Source organism: Culex quinquefasciatus, chromosome 3, assembly GCF_015732765.1.
Source record: "Culex quinquefasciatus strain JHB chromosome 3, VPISU_Cqui_1.0_pri_paternal, whole genome shotgun sequence".
NCBI lineage: Eukaryota > Metazoa > Arthropoda > Insecta > Diptera > Culicidae > Culex > Culex quinquefasciatus.
In genome coordinates, this window is record NC_051863.1 from 26,658,121 (window position 1) to 26,675,486 (window position 17,366).

At 37.2% G+C, this 17,366-nt stretch overlaps 4 protein-coding genes across 9 annotated transcripts; 2 read left to right on the forward strand and 2 right to left on the reverse strand.

Annotated features, from left to right (window-relative positions):
* Positions 1 to 421: 421 nt before the first annotated feature.
* LOC6045118 (acylphosphatase-2) lies at positions 422 to 1,228 on the reverse strand. The gene is given in 5 exon segments (XM_038264084.1): positions 422 to 662; positions 726 to 765; positions 768 to 834; positions 892 to 908; positions 968 to 1,228. Coding segments are annotated over 5 exon segments (453 nt in total). The 5' UTR covers positions 1,182 to 1,228; the 3' UTR covers positions 422 to 547.
* Positions 1,229 to 4,979: 3,751 nt separating this feature from the next.
* On the forward strand, positions 4,980 to 6,695 carry LOC6045117 (2-oxoisovalerate dehydrogenase subunit alpha, mitochondrial). Its single transcript, XM_001862487.2, has 2 exons — positions 4,980 to 5,212; positions 5,270 to 6,695. Exons 1-2 carry the CDS (start codon positions 5,144 to 5,146, stop codon positions 6,515 to 6,517), a joined length of 1,317 nt encoding a protein of 438 aa, XP_001862522.2. The 5' UTR covers positions 4,980 to 5,143; the 3' UTR covers positions 6,518 to 6,695.
* A 3,319-nt stretch (positions 6,696 to 10,014) lies between these two features.
* On the forward strand, positions 10,015 to 11,255 carry LOC6045112 (transcription initiation factor TFIID subunit 12). 6 transcript variants are annotated; one of them, XM_038259404.1, is made up of 5 exons: positions 10,022 to 10,156; positions 10,230 to 10,303; positions 10,393 to 10,747; positions 10,803 to 10,995; positions 11,056 to 11,255. In XM_038259404.1, exons 3-5 carry the CDS (start codon positions 10,541 to 10,543, stop codon positions 11,181 to 11,183), a joined length of 528 nt encoding a protein of 175 aa, XP_038115332.1. In that variant the 5' UTR covers positions 10,022 to 10,156; positions 10,230 to 10,303; positions 10,393 to 10,540; the 3' UTR covers positions 11,184 to 11,255. The 6 variants fall into 6 exon arrangements, with proteins under 6 accessions (XP_001862521.2, XP_038115336.1, XP_038115332.1 ...); XM_001862486.2 differs by lacking the exon at positions 10,230 to 10,303 and having other exon boundaries at positions 10,015 to 10,156; positions 10,574 to 10,747; XM_038259408.1 differs by lacking the exon at positions 10,230 to 10,303 and having other exon boundaries at positions 10,015 to 10,156; positions 10,577 to 10,747.
* A 44-nt stretch (positions 11,256 to 11,299) lies between these two features.
* LOC6045116 (peptidyl-prolyl cis-trans isomerase FKBP2) lies at positions 11,300 to 11,989 on the reverse strand. The gene is given in 3 exon segments (XM_001862485.2): positions 11,300 to 11,619; positions 11,622 to 11,667; positions 11,726 to 11,989. Coding segments are annotated over 3 exon segments (405 nt in total). The 5' UTR covers positions 11,876 to 11,989; the 3' UTR covers positions 11,300 to 11,410.
* Positions 11,990 to 17,366: the final 5,377 nt, after the last annotated feature.

A 17,366-nucleotide genomic window follows, 5' to 3' on the forward strand; every position in this document is an offset into this window, starting at 1 on the left:
ACTGTTACTAATTTTGTCCCTAAATAACTAAAGGCAAAGTATAAAAAGTTGATATTTATAGTTAAAATCCTAAATTCTACAAACACTATTTTTTAAACCCGCATCCTAACCTTAAGATAGGGAAAAATCACATATGTAGCGGTTCATTGTACAAATGTTATATTTCCACTATCAGAGAACCTCCTTGTCTCGATGATAGCTTACCGGCCATCGATTAAGCCCTGAGACTACGCCAAAGTGGGTTCTCGCAGCATGAAGTGGTGTCCATGTGTAAAAATGGAAGCTTCAGCAATATACTGAACACTTCGATTTTAATTCCACATCGAATCAAATCATACTCTTTGCCAAACAAGCATCAAACCTATGAAACTCATTATGACAAAGCCCAGGGAACATTGGTTTTTTATGAAATCGAATTTGATAATTTATTTTTAACTTCTCAATTGGTATTTATTAGAAATATTTTTTTAAATAGATAAGGTAAATCACGCAGAACACAACTAATTTCAATGTTCAAACATCCCTTGGGGAACACAACACCACACGTCTAACGCTTGATTCCGAAATCATTGTACGAATACTTGGGAATCTCTTTGAGCTCGCCAAAAACAGCCTTGTCGATGCGACTGGTGGGACTTCCCTTATTTTGCAGCCAGTACTTCCTACAAATTAGTTATAATGTAGTGTAAAAGCTAAAGAATTGATTTTTTAGTTTTTTAACCAACATTTCATTGATCGGCTTCGCCTCTCCTTCCATTTGGCCTTGACTGTCCTGTCCCGGGTGTTCATGCACCATCCCTTCAATCCAAGGCTGGTGGCTTGCTTCTGAGTGTACTGAAAATGGTTATTTACCGTTAGAAACTACTTGAAATGTTGATGAAAATGTCTCACCTTCCTAAAAAATACCCCTAAAAATAAATAATAAAAATAGTTTATTACGACATTAAAACTAATCAAACTCCCCTACCTTGGACAATTCCAAACACCTCGAAATCGCAGGCCAACAGTTTCCCAGCCATTGTCGTCGAGCGTCCAACCAAATCGCCGTCTTCTGCTGCAAACAAATCCGCCGGGCAACCGAGCACGGGACAGGTTGCTTCGATTGGTTGCTGCACCACGGCAACGACAAGTAGCACTACGAAGGGAACAACCAAAATAAAACCGAGCTCGCGTCGTCGCATTATTATGTTTATTTGAGACTCGTATCAGAGATTTCAGATGTGATTGTTCGGCAGCGATAAGTGCTGTGAGCCGATAGAAAATTTAAATGACATCAATCTTTTTACAAATTTGTTTTGCAACTGATTTTTTTTTAATGGCTTTTATGGACTTTTTTCTCGTTATTTTTAACTATTCATAAAAAAAATCTTGTTTGTGTTGGGGAGAGGAGTCTGTATTATGATCGCCCCAAAAATTGTAATGGTTTTTTTTTTCGAAGGGACACTTCGCATAGACGCCCTTGCATCCATCACGTCACCGAAGGTATGGGGACATCCACAAACTACGTGGACAATTCGAATGGAACTTTTGAGCAGTTCTCTCCGATTTCTGTCATTCGATTTTTTTTTTGTATTTTTTAATCCCACTGAAACTTTTTTGGTGCCTTCGGTATGTCCAAAGAAGCCATTTTGCATCATTAGTTTGTCCATATAATTTTCCATACAAATTTGGCAGCTGGCCATACAAAAATGATAAATGAAAATTCAAAAAAACGTTATCTTTTGATTGATTGACTTGCTGTCTTCGGCAAAGTTGTAGGTATGGATACGGACTACACTGGAAAAAAATGATGCACGGTAAATAAAATTTTGGTGATTTTTTGTCACTAAAACTTAATTTGTAAAAAAACACATTTTTTTATATGTTTTAGAGGACATCAAATGCCAACTTTTCAGAAATTTCCAGGTTGTGCAAAAATCTTTGACAGATTTATGAATTTTGAATCAATACTGGTTTTTTTAAAAATCGAAAAATTGGTCGCAAAATTTTTCAACTTTATTTTTGATGTAAAATCAAATTTGCAATCAAAAAGTACTTTAGTGAAATTTTGATAAAGTGCACCGTTTTCAAGTTTAATCCATTTTCAGGTGACTTTTTGAAAATAGTCGCAGTTTTTAATTTTTTAAATTAGTGCACATGTTTGCCCATTTTTGAAAAAAATATTACTGAAAAGCTGAGAAAATTCTCTATATTTTGCTTTTTTTAGCTTTGTTGATACGACCCTTAGTTGCTGAGATATTACCATGCAAAGGTTTAAAAACAGGAAAATTGATGTTTTCTATGTCTCACCCAAACAACCCATCATTTTGTAATGTCGATATCTCAGCAACTAATGGTCCGATTTTCAATGTTAAAATATTAAACATTCGTGAAATTTTCTGAGCTTTTCGAAAAAACTTCAAAATTTTTAAACCAAGACTAACATTTCAAGAGGGCCAAACATTCAATATTACGCCCTGTTAAAATGTTAGTTTTGGTTTAAAAATTTTGAAAGTATTTTTTCGAAAAGATCGAAAAATTTCACGAATGTTTCATAATTTCCTAAAGTACTTGTTCGGGGTGTGGGGAGGATTTGGCCGCGTCGGGCCAATCCTATTCAACGGACTGTATTGGGGAGGGAATTTCCACAGAAAGAAAAACATCGGCGGAGTTAAACTAAAACTAAACTGTATTTAACTTCTACACCTTTTCTCTCTTTGTTTCTTCTTGTGTTTTCTTCTGCTGCTGCTGGGATCGCACACGACCGTCTTGTTTGTTGGTCGAGAAACTTCTTGCTGGTGCTGGCTAGAGATCCTAAATAGGGAGACTGGACGAAGTGAATTTGACGTACCCAAACAGACGCGAGTTTGACGTATCCAAACGAACATTTGCCTTTACGCCCAGCAAAACTTATCAGTGTTGCCAAGCTCATAACATACGTTGCCAGATCGATTTAGCATGCTTAGACCAGTCTCCTATTTAGGGTCTCTAGTGCTGGCCGCGTCGCTCGTCACACGCGGTATTTTCTCTCCTTCATCTGCTGTCAAACGGCTGCGCTGTTAGCGCATGGGCGTCGGGATTTCTGATTGCGCGGAAGGGGCGAAACTCCGACGTGTGACGGAACAGTACTTTTTGATTGAAAATTTGATTTTACATCGAAAAATGAAGTTGAAAAATTTTTCGACCAATTTATCGATTTTTTGAAAAAATCAGTATTGATTAAAAAATTCATAACTCTGTCAAAGATTTTTAGCACAACCTGGAAATTTCTGAAAAGTTGGCATTTGATGTCCTCTAAAACATATCAAAAAATAAAAAAAAAAATTAACAAATAGTGTTTTTTGCAAATAAAGTTTTAGTGACAAAAAGTTAAACAAAAAATCACCAAAAATTTTACCTTGTATTTTTTTTCTAGTGTAGTCCGTATCCATACCTACAACTTTGCCGAAGACACCAAATCGATCAAAAGATTCCTACAAAAGATACAGTTTTTTGAATTTTCACATTTCATTTTTGTATGGACAGCTGCCAAATTTGTATGGGAAATTATATGAACGAAATAATGATGCAAAATGGCTTCTTTGGGCATACCGAAGGCACCAAAAAAGTTTCAGTCGGATTAAAAAATTCAAAAATTAAAATTTAGGAAAAAAGACCGATTTGGTAGAGAATTGCTGATCCTTTCATTAAAAATGACCGACATTTTTTAACCCTCTACAACCTAACCCCGCCTTTGGACGGGCTTCGACCTAAAAAATCGCCAAAATCAATTTTCCAACCAACTTTTGATCTTTATAAAGCATTGGAAAGTAGAACTCTTAAAGTTTTAGAAAATTTCAGGGTTGGAGGTTTAACTTGTTTTATGTGACTTTGCCAATGTTTTTAAAAATGTCATTTTTTAGGGGTCAAGTTTGGCTGTGTTTTTACTAACATCTCCTATATATTCAGTAAAAAGAAGTATGCAGTATTTTTTAGTAGTGTCCCAGACTATGCATCTACGCATTTTTTTTTTGCAATTTAAATGATGATGGTGCCATTCTTAGGCAGAAAATGTGGAAAACATGAAAAAAATTGAAAAAGTGACTGTAAAAACATGAAAAAATTAGATAGGAAAAATGCAATTATATTAGGTGGCAGTGTAGGCCAAATACTAGCAAAAACAATCATAAACTAAACAAGATAAATGCAAATTAAAATACTAAAAATAAAACAAGAAAAACATAAAACAAGAGAATTAAAGTTTTTCGTAGAACAAAAGTTGCTCAAAATGACCTCCTGAACATGGGAAAAATAAATATTTTCCAAAAAAAAAAAATTGGACAGTAGAGGGTTAATCAAGCATATCTTTTGAAAAATGTGGAATTGAAAATATCCCTCATTTCATATTTTAGACCAAATTTAAAAATTACGAAAATATTTTAATTGGGAAACTCAGAAAAATTTCACACAATTTGGATTTTTAACTTAGAAATTCGAACCAATTTTTTTATGGTTGCCTTTCTTACATAAAGTATTTTGAAAAATTTCAAAATTTAACAAAAATATATAAAAGTGAGTAGGCTGTTGCAGATATTTTCCAAAGTTTTGATTTTGAGAAATTTAATTTGTTTATATTTTTTATATTTTTAAACAGTCTAGACTCGATTATTGAATCTTCGGATAATAAAATCACGCAAAAAAAATACGCTTAATTGATCTAGAATTTTTAAATCCAAGATGGCGGCCAAAACGGCGGGGATCAATAGTTGAAAAAAATGTATTTTGTTGTTTAATAGGCAATCAACTATTCAAATTTGACTAAAAAAAAAAGTCGCAGAACTCGAATTTAATGTTAAAATTGAAAAAAAAAAATAAAATAAAAATACTGGACCGTATTTTAAACTTTATTTTCGAAAGCAGTTGCGTACCAGGCTTACATCGATCGACCGATCGGCTTGCCAAACGTTCCGTTGTGTATCTGTGCGATCGTGTCTTCTCTCTTCCTTTCCACCGCCGTTTTCGTCAAAACAAATTAAGCTCGCCTCGCAAGTCGAGTCACTTTTCTTATCACCATCACAAGCGCGTATACGTCGTATCGTAAACAGGTTCAACTCAACTCGACGACCACACCGACTTGACGTGACGTAATTATCCGCGCTCGTGGTTCTGCAAAAAAACAAACGAAATGTCCCTGCTCCGCTCGGCATCGGTTCTGGCAGGTCGGCTGGCCGGCAGGAACCAGCTCGCGTTGAAGGTAAGGATGGGTACTCTCAGCTGGGAAGAAGATCGCGTTGACTGGTCGTCATTTCAGTGCTTGACAACACGGGCGATTCACGGCGAGGCGCAGAGTTCTGAACCGGCGACGGGATTGGCCAAGTTCCCGGGGGCGCAGGCGGCCTTCGTGGGTAAGCCAACGCTGGTGCTGCCGGAGCATGTCGAGTCGGTGCCGATCTATCGGGTCATGAACGCGGATGGGGTGATCGAGGACGCGTCGCAGGATCCGGGACTGAGTCGGGAGGTCGTGCACAAGATGTTCCGCGATATGGTGCTGCTGAACACGATGGACAAGATTCTGTACGAGTCGCAACGGCAGGGCCGCATCTCGTTCTACATGACGAACTTTGGCGAGGAAGCTAGCCACATTGGCAGCGCTGCGGCGTTGAGCCCGGAAGATTGGGTGTACGGACAGTACCGCGAGGCTGGGGTGTTGGTGTGGCGGGGATTCACCATCTCGGACTTTATCAACCAGTGCTACGGCAATCGGGAAGACGAGGGTAAAGGTCGTCAAATGCCGGTGCATTACGGCTCGAAGAAGCTGAACTTTGTGACCATTTCTTCGCCGCTGGGAACGCAGATTCCGCAGGCCGTCGGAGCGGCGTACGCGTTCAAGCGTCAACCGGACAACCAACGCGTAGTGATTACGTACTTTGGGGAGGGCGCTGCCTCCGAAGGTGATGCCCACGCGGCGTTCAACTTTGCCGCAACCCTGGACTGTCCGGTGATGCTGTTCTGCCGAAACAACGGGTTCGCCATTTCAACGCCCTCGAAGGAACAGTACCGTGGCGATGGAATCGCGGGTCGTGCCGCCGGCTACGGAATCGCCGCCCTCCGGTTCGACGGCACGGACATCTTCGCCGTTTACAACGCCACCAAAATGGCACGCGAGTACGTCCTGAAGAACAACAAGCCGATCGTGATGGAAGCGATGCAGTACCGCATCAGTCATCACTCGACCTCGGACGACAGTACGGCGTACCGACCGGCGGAAGACCTCGAGATCTGGAACACGACCGAGCACCCGATCTCGAAGCTGAAGAACTTTATGAAGCAACGTGGGTGGTTTGACGAGGCCGCTGAAGGGGCACACGTGAAGGCCATCCGGAAGCAGGTGCTGGCCCAGATCAACCAGAGCGAAAAGATCCCGAAGGCGGACTGGCGCGAAACGTTCCAGGATGTGTACCACGAGATGCCGCAGCACCTGCGCGATCAGATGAAGCAGATGGAGGAGCACATCGAGAAGCATAAGGAGCACTACCCGTTGAAGGACTTTAAGAATTGAACAGAAATGTTGATTTTACTTGGTGAAAAGTGGCAGTGAATAAAGTGCATTTATTATATTGTAGGTAATATAGGGATGGTCTTCCCGTTTTGAGAACCGTTTTAGGAATCTGTTACACGTTGTAAATGGAAAATGTTACAGCAATAAAAATATAGCCATGGTGTTTCCAGTCTTCCTTTCAAATGGTTCTGTTCTCTTTTAGGGGCAGGGGGGGCAGAATGGCCCGCCTAAGGAAAATGCACCAAACATAAAAACTCACTGAATTCTGTGTAGTAGGCTTAACTATTTTGATGCAAAATATGTTCTAATGTTGCATCAAACGTGATTTGTTAAGCTACCAGGAGTGAAATAATCCATTTAGCTCAAATTTCGTAACCTTTGATTGTTTTTTATATAGCAGGAAAAGGATGGTCCATTCTGCCCCCAAGTGGATTTTTAATTTAACACTGTCTTTACTGCCTAATTCCGTTTGAAAACCTACTGGTTTAGTGAAAATCTTCTCTGTTTGTTGGATCAGCTTCGCTAGAATAAGCGATATTTTTTCGCTTGACCAAGAAGAGCTGCAGGATTCCAAAATCAGCCAAGAAATTTATCTGCGACATCGCAGAATGACACTCTCGCCGCAGGTCTTCGTCCCCCGTAAAAAAAAACCTCTTCTAACCGATCAAAACTTGAAAACACACACAAGACAAAATAAAATATATACTAGGATGTAACAAAAATGACTTTTTGGCGGGCATTCAGCGGTTTGTTCCGGTGGGCATACTGAGCCTAAATCCCAAATATGAGCTTGATTGGACGTAACAGGAGCTGGCGCTTTGCCCTTCAATTTTAAATGGGATTTAACCCGTAAAAAAAGATTTTTTCAAAAATGTCACTTTTTGAGGCATTTTGGCCACCAATGCGTTTACCAAAAACATCACTGGCGTGTAGGCCAGATCCTTGCGCATCTTTTGGTATATATAACATTGAAGTTTGGAGCATCCTGGAGCTCGGTACAGACCTTCAAAGTTTGGCATTTTTTCGAAAAATCGGTCCCAGCAAAATCAAATGGCGTCTCGGGCGTCGCGAGGTGGGACGCATATATAAAATTTGGTGATTTTTTATTTAACTTTTTGTCACTAAAACTTGATTTGCAAAAAAACACTATTTTTATTATTTTTTTTTATATGTTTTAGAGGACTTAAAATGCCAACTTTTCAGTAATTTCCAGAATGGGCAAAAAATCTTTGACCGAGTTATGATTTTTTGAATCAATACTGATTTTTTCAAAAAATCGAAATATCGGTCGCAAAAAATTTTCAACTTCATTTTTCGATGTAAAATCGAATTTGCAATCAAAAAGTACTTTAGTGAATTTTTGATAAAGTGCACCGTTACAGCCATTTTTAGGTAACTTTTTTGAAAATTGTCGCAGTTTTTCATTTTTTAAAATTAGTGCCCATGTTTGCCACCTTTGAAAAAAATATTTTTGAAAAGCTGAAAAAATTCTCTATATTTTGCTTTATTGAACTTTTTGTATTTTTGTATTTTTATTTCAAAAATATACATAAGGGCAAGCCTTTTATCGTATACAGAGACATCAACTTTGTTGATGCGACCCATAGTTGCTGAGATATTGCTATGCAAAGGCTAAAAAACAGGAAAATTGATGTTTTCTAAGTCTCACCCAAACAACCCACCATTTTCTAATGTCAATATCTCAGCAACTATAGGTCCGATTAACAATGTTAAAACATGAAACATTCGTGAAATTTTCCGATCTTTTCGAAAAAAATATTTTCAAAAATTTAAAATCAAGACTAACATTTTAAACGGGCCAAACATTCAATATTACGCCCATATTGTCACTAAAACATGATTTGCAAAAAAAAACACTATTTTTATTTTTTTATATGTTTTAGAGGATATTAAATGCCAAAATTTCAAAAATTTCCAGAATGTGCCAAAAATCTTTGACCGAGTTATGAATTTTTGAATCAATACTGTTTTTTTTTTTAAATCGAATATCAATATCAATCAAAAAGTACTTTAGTGAAATTTTGATAAAGTGCACCGTTTTAAGTATGTTTTTTGAAAAAAGTCGCAGTTATTCCTTTTTTTTTAAATTAGTGCCCATTGTTGCCCACTCTTCGTTTTACGGAGCAAGGTGGGGGACGCGGCCTCAAGTCAGTCCAAGTCCGGTTTCTTGTGGAAAAAAGGGTAGTGGCCGAACTAGTATTGCATACCAAATGAACACCACCGGAAGATATAGGGGATCGGGAGGGGGGAGGTGAAAGAAAATTAGTGTTGGTGTGAGTAGTAAGAACTTGGATGACTTGTGCAGTTACGGTAATCTAAGTTTAACACTGAATAAAGAAAATCTGAAATTGTGATTCAAAGTAAGAAGGCCCGGAATAAATTAAATTATTAGTTAATTAAATAAGAAAATGTAACTAATCGGAAACCTATACAAAAGAAACCTATGATGTATTCCAAATTTAAAGGAAATAAAAAATACTAGAGAAAAAAAGATGAAAACTAACTGCCGACCTGTCACGTCCGTCAATAGTCTTGTCGTACATTACAACTAGAAACAGATCTGCCATCACAAAACCCATGCGCCCTTTTGAAATGTTAGGCTCCATTTGATCGTCAAGGCTCCAGTAGACCCTCGATTCGCAACAATGGTCGATACAACCATAATCCGAAAACCGTTAGTTCAACAGATTAACGAATTTTGTCCGATATCATCGCACTATTGATTGACCGAGACTCTATGGAAATTTTGACATATCAAAATGCTACGTAATAATATTTTTTTAAAATAAATTTCAAAATCTATTCTATCCTACAATGCCTAGAAGAGGCCTCTGTTTCTGTTGTGAGTAAGCGCTGGTTTCAGAGTTCATTTTTCAATTTAAAAGGGGTGGAGACGACTAATTTGCTTCATGAACTCCTACTCGGCCTTGGGACCACCTCTTAAGACACTGATGGCTCCTAGCTAGGAATTAAACCTAGACACAGCGTCGAGGCCCGCTTCGCATGGCAAAAATGTTGGCTGGGGGGAAGTGATATTATCACGAAATTTTATTTTAAAGCCAACATTGCTAACGGCGTCGAGGTCCTTACTCATGCCCAAGGATAGTGCCCATTGTTGCCCACTCTCGAAAAAATATTTTGAAAAGCACAGAAAATTCTCTATATATTTATTTATTTGAATAGGTCAATAAACCAAATTTCCAGTTTTTGCTTTTGGGTGTTTTGAGTAAGGGGTATTAAAAAACACCCAAAAGCAAAAACTTAAAATTTGGTTTATTGGACCTTTAAAAAATTCCAGATTGTATCATTGTTCTCCGTGTCTCATTGATGACTACTCTACCCTAACTTAAATTTCTGCTACCAACCCACCTCCCCCTTCCAAACTGTCTTTTTTTTACCAACCCGCTGACACCAACACAACCAAACAAGTTGGTAGCAAAAATGTTTGACACATGCAGCTGCCTGTCAGTGTCAGCAAACAAAACCTGTCAGTGTGTGGCAGAGAAAGAAAAGAAAGAAAAACATCACCACCCCGTCTAAAAGTAAAAACGCCATCGGAACTCTCCAATCAGTGGCGCTTCGGAACGCGATCTCCGAGGACACTCCGCAGCAGCAGAGGTTTTTCATAAGCTTACTCACGAATAATAACAAATACTCAACCTCTATCTATTCAAACGATTCACGCTTGTAGTTTTTGTGGTGTTTTGGTTCTGTTTTGTCTTTCTACGGGAACCTCCGGGCCTTCATTCCAGGCGCAGTTTGGTGGTAGAGTGTTCAATGGTTCATGGTCCAAGCGTAAACATTGTCCTAACCGGAATATTTTCTTTTTTTTTCTAAATTTATTCTTGATTTAGGTTTTTGAGTTTGGGCACACGTCTCTTGCGTGCCCCTTCCTCTTCTCTTGCTTTTAATACTTTAACTTCCAAGGGCTCTCACACACTATCTATCACTCCAAAAGCAAGCACCAAAAACAAAACCAAACAATCTCACCCTCCAAGAACCATGTCCGTAATAGGCAATAACATTGATTACCAGCAGAACGCTGACTTTGACCAGAGCAGCAGCATGGCATCGCCCTCGCAAGCCTCACCGGCCAACTCGGGAGCGGCCGTTCCGGGGTGCGGCGGCATCGGCCGGCGGTTCGGGCGGACCCAAGGCGGGGGTGCGGCCGGCGGTGGCGGTTCCAGCGCGCCCGACATGGCCACACAGGTGGGATGTTCGAGATGCTTCGGATTTCGGTGATGTTGAGATTCCTTCTTTGTAGATTCTCACCAAACCAAGGCTGCAGGAGCTGGTCCGGGAGATTGACCCGACCGAGCAGCTCGACGAGGAGGTAGAGGAGCTGCTGCTCCAGATCGCGGACGACTTTGTCGAGAACACGGTGAACGCGGCCTGCCTGCTGGCCAAGCACCGGAAGGTGGCCAAGGTGGAGGTGCGCGACGTGCAGCTGCATCTCGGTAAGGGTCTTTTGACCGTTTTGAGAGTGGATTGGAACTAAATTTCTGATATTCTTCTAGAGCGTAATTGGAACATGTGGATCCCCGGCTTCGGAACGGACGAGCTGCGGCCGTACAAGCGCGCCACCGTTACGGAAGCGCACAAGCAGCGGCTGGCGCTGATACGGAAAGCAATCAAAAAGTATTAGGAGCTTAATCGTCCCCCCTCTCAGATTATTTCCCACTAAAATAAATTTGTAATTTCCCCCATCTGAAAACTACGCAGGAAGTGTTCACTTTTGACAAACTCAAGAACAAAGAAATGTCTTTTTTCCCTACTTTATATTTTTAGAATTTAGAAGATTCGAAATAAATGCTTTTATTTGCCGGAATCGATCCGAAATGAGCAATGGTTTGACTTAGATTAACTTACTCTCTACAGCTCCGTCTTCCGCTCGATCTTGACCAGCTCCACCTCGAAGATCAGCACCGAGTTCGGCGGAATCTTGTCCCCAGCACCACGCTCCCCATAACCCAACTCCGGCGGAATTACCAGCTTCCGTTTCTCACCCTCGCACATGTTCAGCAAGCCCTGGTCCCAACCTTTAATAACCTGACCCATCCCCAGCGTGAACGAAAGCGGCTGCCCCGCGGGATGCTGCTATCGAACTCGGTTCCGTCCTCCAACGTACCCTGACCCCAAAAAAGACATTAAACTTTTAACCCACAAACCTCCCAACTTTCAACTCACCGTGTAGTGCATATGCACCAGGTCGCCCTTTTTCGTCCGCACGGTGCAGTTTTCCACCCGCTTTTTCACGCCGATCTTCAGCTTGCCCTCGGAGCTGGCGTAGCAGACGGCGGCGGTGGCCACCAGCACCAGTGCAACGGAGAGTTTCATGGGTGCGAATGGGGTTTACCGGCGGAAAAATAGGAATCGAAGAAGGAACACGTACCGCGGGCCGGAGTGAAGTTTTGGATCTTTGGCGATGCGGCCGATCAGGGTTGTCAGCTGGAAGGTCAGTGTGAGAGGAAATGTCTGTATCGAGCGATGAATAGAAATCTGTATTTACTGTTTTAAACCTCATCTGCAGGATTCGCAAATTACACGGAAAACTTAGATAGTTTGACACTTTTTCATGATTTGTAGTTAAATATTTATCTAAATACGTGATCTACGTGTGTGTGTGAAATGAACGAAAACCTCCATATAAAACGTTATCTAATCCACCTTTAACCGATACACATAATAATATTGAAAATCCCTGCCGAATCTTAAAATGCAGAATTTTGAAATTAAAAGGACAGATATAGCTTTTTGGTCAAAATGGAGAAAAAATGTGTCTTTGTTAACTGTCGCCTATCGTGTCGCCAACTATTTATTGCTAGTACCAACCAGCAACCTGAGTTCCCTACGCTATCCGATTGATTCATACTAGCGCAGGGTGGCCACCAGATTTCGATTTTCAATTTCCCGGTTTTTTCCCGGTTTTCTCCCGAGACCAGAAGGAATTTTCCGGAATGTTTTTAAACCAAATTACAATGTTTTTTTTTAGGCTAACGTTGGTATCAACATACTTTTGGAACGCATACATTTGGTTCAAAGTTTGAGTTCCTCAAGAAAGCTTTCAAATATCTTGAGTACAAAGTAAGTAAGTTGAAAACGAAGCCGTTTTTATCTGTTTCCAATCCAAACCTCTAATTTTTCTAATGATTGGGATTTTTCATCATCATGCTCTATAGATTTTACAAACTAAAAATAAAAAAACTTTTTAGAATAACATTAATTATTATTAGAACGCAGGAAATGGCATTTACAATTTATTAATTTTGTAGAAAAGATTTGCAAAAATACATTGTTATCAACATTTATATAAATGCTCGTAAAGTTTCTTTGAAAAAAGGTTTTGTGTATTCAAGAAGAACGATTATTCCAAGAATTATCAATTTCTGTGAATTAATTATTATTTTTTGGTGAGTACTTTCTTTTTAACCAAAAAGTCTTTTTGAATCATTAGTCCAAACAAAAATGTATACATATTGGCAGCAGTGCAGGAAAGTTCCATACAAATATTTAAAAAACGGTATCTTGACACTTTTTTTTATCGATTAAATATCTTCGGTAAGTTGATTGATGGAATAAATTTTCGAAAATAATTTTAATTTAGAAAAACTGTCTGAAATACCCAAAACACAAAATGGTAAAAAATCATAAAAAATGATCGAGCTGCGATTTTTTCAACACATAAGGCTGGTACAAATTTTATTTAAAGTTTTTGTCCCTTCCTTCAAAGTTGCCCCGAAAAATCAGGGGGCAAAACAAAAATTTTTTTCATAGAACATCTAAATTTCAATCGAAAATTGAGTGCAATCAGCTGAAATCTATTTAAAATACATTCCCCTGCGTTTGAAATCATTTTTAAGCATGTTTGGGTTGATTTAATAATCTTTTGATTTTTTTTTTAATTTTCGGTCTTTAGTATCGCAAAAAGTTTTTCCGTACATTTTTGAAGACTAATAATTGCAAAACAACTGAACTAGTGTAAAATGCATTTTTAAACACTTTTTGCATTCAAATGTTGAGACTATGGCTTGTTCTTTAATTTTTTTTGTTATATTTTATTTTTTTGTTTTTTTACTCAACGTCCATGTACATTTCTTCAAATCAGTTTTCTTAGTAAAACTTCAAAATAAAATGTTTTTCTGTATTTCTTAAACTATCTGCTGAAAATGCCAAGCATTTTGGAGATATTCTTTCTGTTAATTAAATATTCATTGACTTTTTTTGAATCATTAGTCCAAACAAAAATGTATACACTTTGGCAGCAGTGCAGGAAAGTTCCATACAAATATAAAAAAACAGGCAGTGCGTGGCCGAATGGTTACGCCGTCCGCTTTGTAAGCGGATGATTCTGGGTTCGATTCCCATCTGCTGCAACCTTCCATCGAATGAGGAAGTAAAATGTTGGTCCCGGCCTTGGTTGTTAGGCCGTTAAGTCATTCCAGGTGTAGGAGTCGTCTCCATACCATAAGTACAAACAACACACCAAACCAAGCCTACTCCGGTGGAATCGCTGGCGGCGGTTGGACTCGAAATCCAAAGTTCGTCAGCTCAAACACTGGGGTGGAAGGTTCCTTGGAGTAAAAAGAGGTTTGGGTGCTCTCCCCATTCAAGCCTTCGGACTCCTAGGTTCGAGCAGAAACTTGCAATAGAGACCACAAAAGACCCGGGGGTCGTTAATGTGGATGGTTTGATTTATTTTTTATTTTTTGATTTTTTGACTTTTTTTATTTTTTCTATTATTTTTTCTTCCATATTTAATAATAATAATTTTGTATAAATTTATCATGACCGACGAATTGTTTTTGAACAGAGATTTTTTAAACTGCCCAAAATATACATTTGAAAAATTTTCAAAAATAGTTTTGATTTCAGATTTAAACATGCTATTTAATAGTATTTTTTAGAAGTTGTAGCTATTTTCATTAAAAAATCATTCTATTTTAGCTTTAAAAAATCGAATGGTTGAGAAAATTCTTTACTGCTTTCTTTGAAGGACAAATCTTGATCATTAAATTAAAAAAAATCCTGATTTAAATTTTATGCACAACTAATGTTTTAGCAAACAAAGGTCAAATTAACAATATCCAAATTATGAAACATATGATTATTTTTACAAATATTTTGAATGTTTTAAATTAAATGGCACAATTTACAAATTTGAAACAAATATTCGTAGAAAAAAACAAAAAGAAAAAACTCTAAAACGGTGCACTTTATTTTAAATTCTTAAAATTTCTTAACGAATGCAAATTATAGGTTTATCATTCAAATATTTTTTTAAACATTTTCTGATTGGTCAAAATAATTCGCCCGTAATTCACTGCACCTTAAATATGGTTGTTAGCTTTTGCTTCAAATCAATTTTTTTTTCTCTTAAATATTTCGTTTGAGGGGTTTTTTCAGGCCCCCCTGAGACCGCTCGTGGTACCCACAGGGGTACATGTAATCGAGAACCGCTGCTGTAGAGGAAAAAAATGCTAGTTTTCGCGATTTCATCATTTAGAATAACAGGAATAATATTATATTTGAGAAAATAACATATCGGGAGTTTTTTTTAAAAGGTCCAATAAACCAAATTTCCAGTTTTTGCTTTTTGGGTGTTTTTAGAACCGCCTTGAGTCAGGGGTATTGAAAAACACCCAAAAAGCAAAAACTGAAAATTTGGTTTATTGGTCCTATAAAAAAAAAACTCCAGATATTGAATACATTAAAGAGGGGCTTTTGTCAAAATTTAAATAAACTTAAAATATTTTCCCGGTTTGTCAGTCGAATTCCCGAGTTTTTCCCGGTTTTCTCCCGGTGGATAAAAATCCCGGGTTTTTCCCGGTTTTCCCGGTTTTTTCCCGAGGTGGCCACCCTGTACTAGCGGGACCGAAACGATGAAAACCAGAGTGAAAATAAGCTTGAAGATAATCATACAAATAACCATTCTCTTGCTGTAAATTCAATAATAAACTAAAATTTTGAAAAAAAAAAAAAATTTTAAAAAACCAATAATTCAATAAGAACAGAAATTTTAAACAACAAAAATATTTTTAAAAATCGATTTGAAAATTGGATTTGGAAATTTAAAATAAAAAATATGCAAAATTGAATAATATTTTTATCAGTCATTGAAATCGAACCCTGGTGACGAGTTCGCTGGCAAACTCGGTTTGCTTTTGAACCTTCATTCGTGTTTGACCTTGAACACCGTTCTATTTGAAACAGGGTTCGTCGGGTTCACCGAACAACTGTTTGAAGCCGTGTTTAAACATTTGTCTTAAACAAAGGTTTAAGCCAGACATGTGCTTTTACAGCCGATAATTAGTTATTTTATTGAAATTATTTAATTTTTACGACAGAAAAATCCTTTTTAGCTTAGAAAACCGTGCAAACCAAACACTTGTTGTCACCAGAGTTCAAACTCAAGTTTGAAACTCGCGTGAACATGGGTTTGTGTTCGAACATCCGCACAAAACGGAATCAAAAAAAAAGTTGCTGTTTGGACGCGGGTGACAAAATTTTGACAGAAGTTCAAACAATCAACAGTTCGACCAATGACTGATTTTTATTATAAAAGTATTCATAAATTCAACAGCATGAATAATTAAAAATTTGAAACCTGAAAAATTTCAGAAATTACAAGTAGAAATTTCAAAAGTTTTAATAAATTGAAATATCAAGGTTTTTAAGCGAAGATGGCGTTCGAATTGTGAACGTCCGAAATGTCAAAATCGCGCAGTAGCACCAACATTAAAAAAAAACGTGGCGGTCATGCCATGGCACTTTTTTTCGCAATGTTGGTACCACTGCGTGATTTTGACTTTTCGGGCGTTCACCATTCGCACGCCATCTTCGTTTAAAAACCTGGATAGAAATTTGAAAATACAAATTTACGAAAACCTCGAAATTCCAACACTCAAAAACTCCCAGTCACGGCGTTCTAGCAGGATTCTAGCAGAGTTCTAGCAGAGGTGGATATTCCAACAGCATTCTAGCTTAGATTCTAGCAGAAACGTTCCATGGTTCTAGCAGGATTCTGACAGAACCAGCTCTGCTAGAATATTTCGTGACTGGGCTCATGTTTTCCAAAATTCAAATAAAAATCTAGCATGAAAAATTTACAAATATAAATATATTAAATTTGTAAAACGTAAAAATCAAAAACTCAATTTAAGAATTTAAGAATTTAAGAATTGAGGAATTTAAGAATTTAAGAATTTAAGAATTTAAGAATTTAAGAATTTAAGAATTTAAGAATTTAAGAATTTAAGAATTTAAGAATTTAAGAATTTAAGAATTTAAGAATTTAAGAATTTAAGAATTTAAGAATTTAAGAATTTAAGAATTTAAGAATTTAAGAATTTAAGAATTTAAGAATTTAAGAATTTAACAATTTAAGAATTTAAGAATTTAGGAATTTAAGAATTTAAGAATTTAAGAATATAAGAATTTAAGAATTTAAGAATTTAAGAATTTAAGAATTTAAGAATTTAAGAATTTAAGAATTTAAGAATTTAAGAATTTAAGAATTTAAGAATTTAAGAATTTAAGAATTTAAGAATTTAAGAATTTAAGAATTTAAGAATTTAACAATTTAAGAATTTAAGAATTTAAGAATTTAAGAATTTAGGAATTTAAGAATTTAAGAATTTAAGAATATAAGAATTTAAGAATTTAAGAATTTAAGAATTTAAGAATTTAAGAATTTAAGAATTTAAGAATTTAAGAATTTAAGAATTTAAGAATTTAAGAATTTAAGAATTTAAGAATTTAAGAATTTAAGAATTTAAGAATTTAAGAATTTAACAATTTAAGAATTTAAGAATTTAAGAATTTTCGAGAT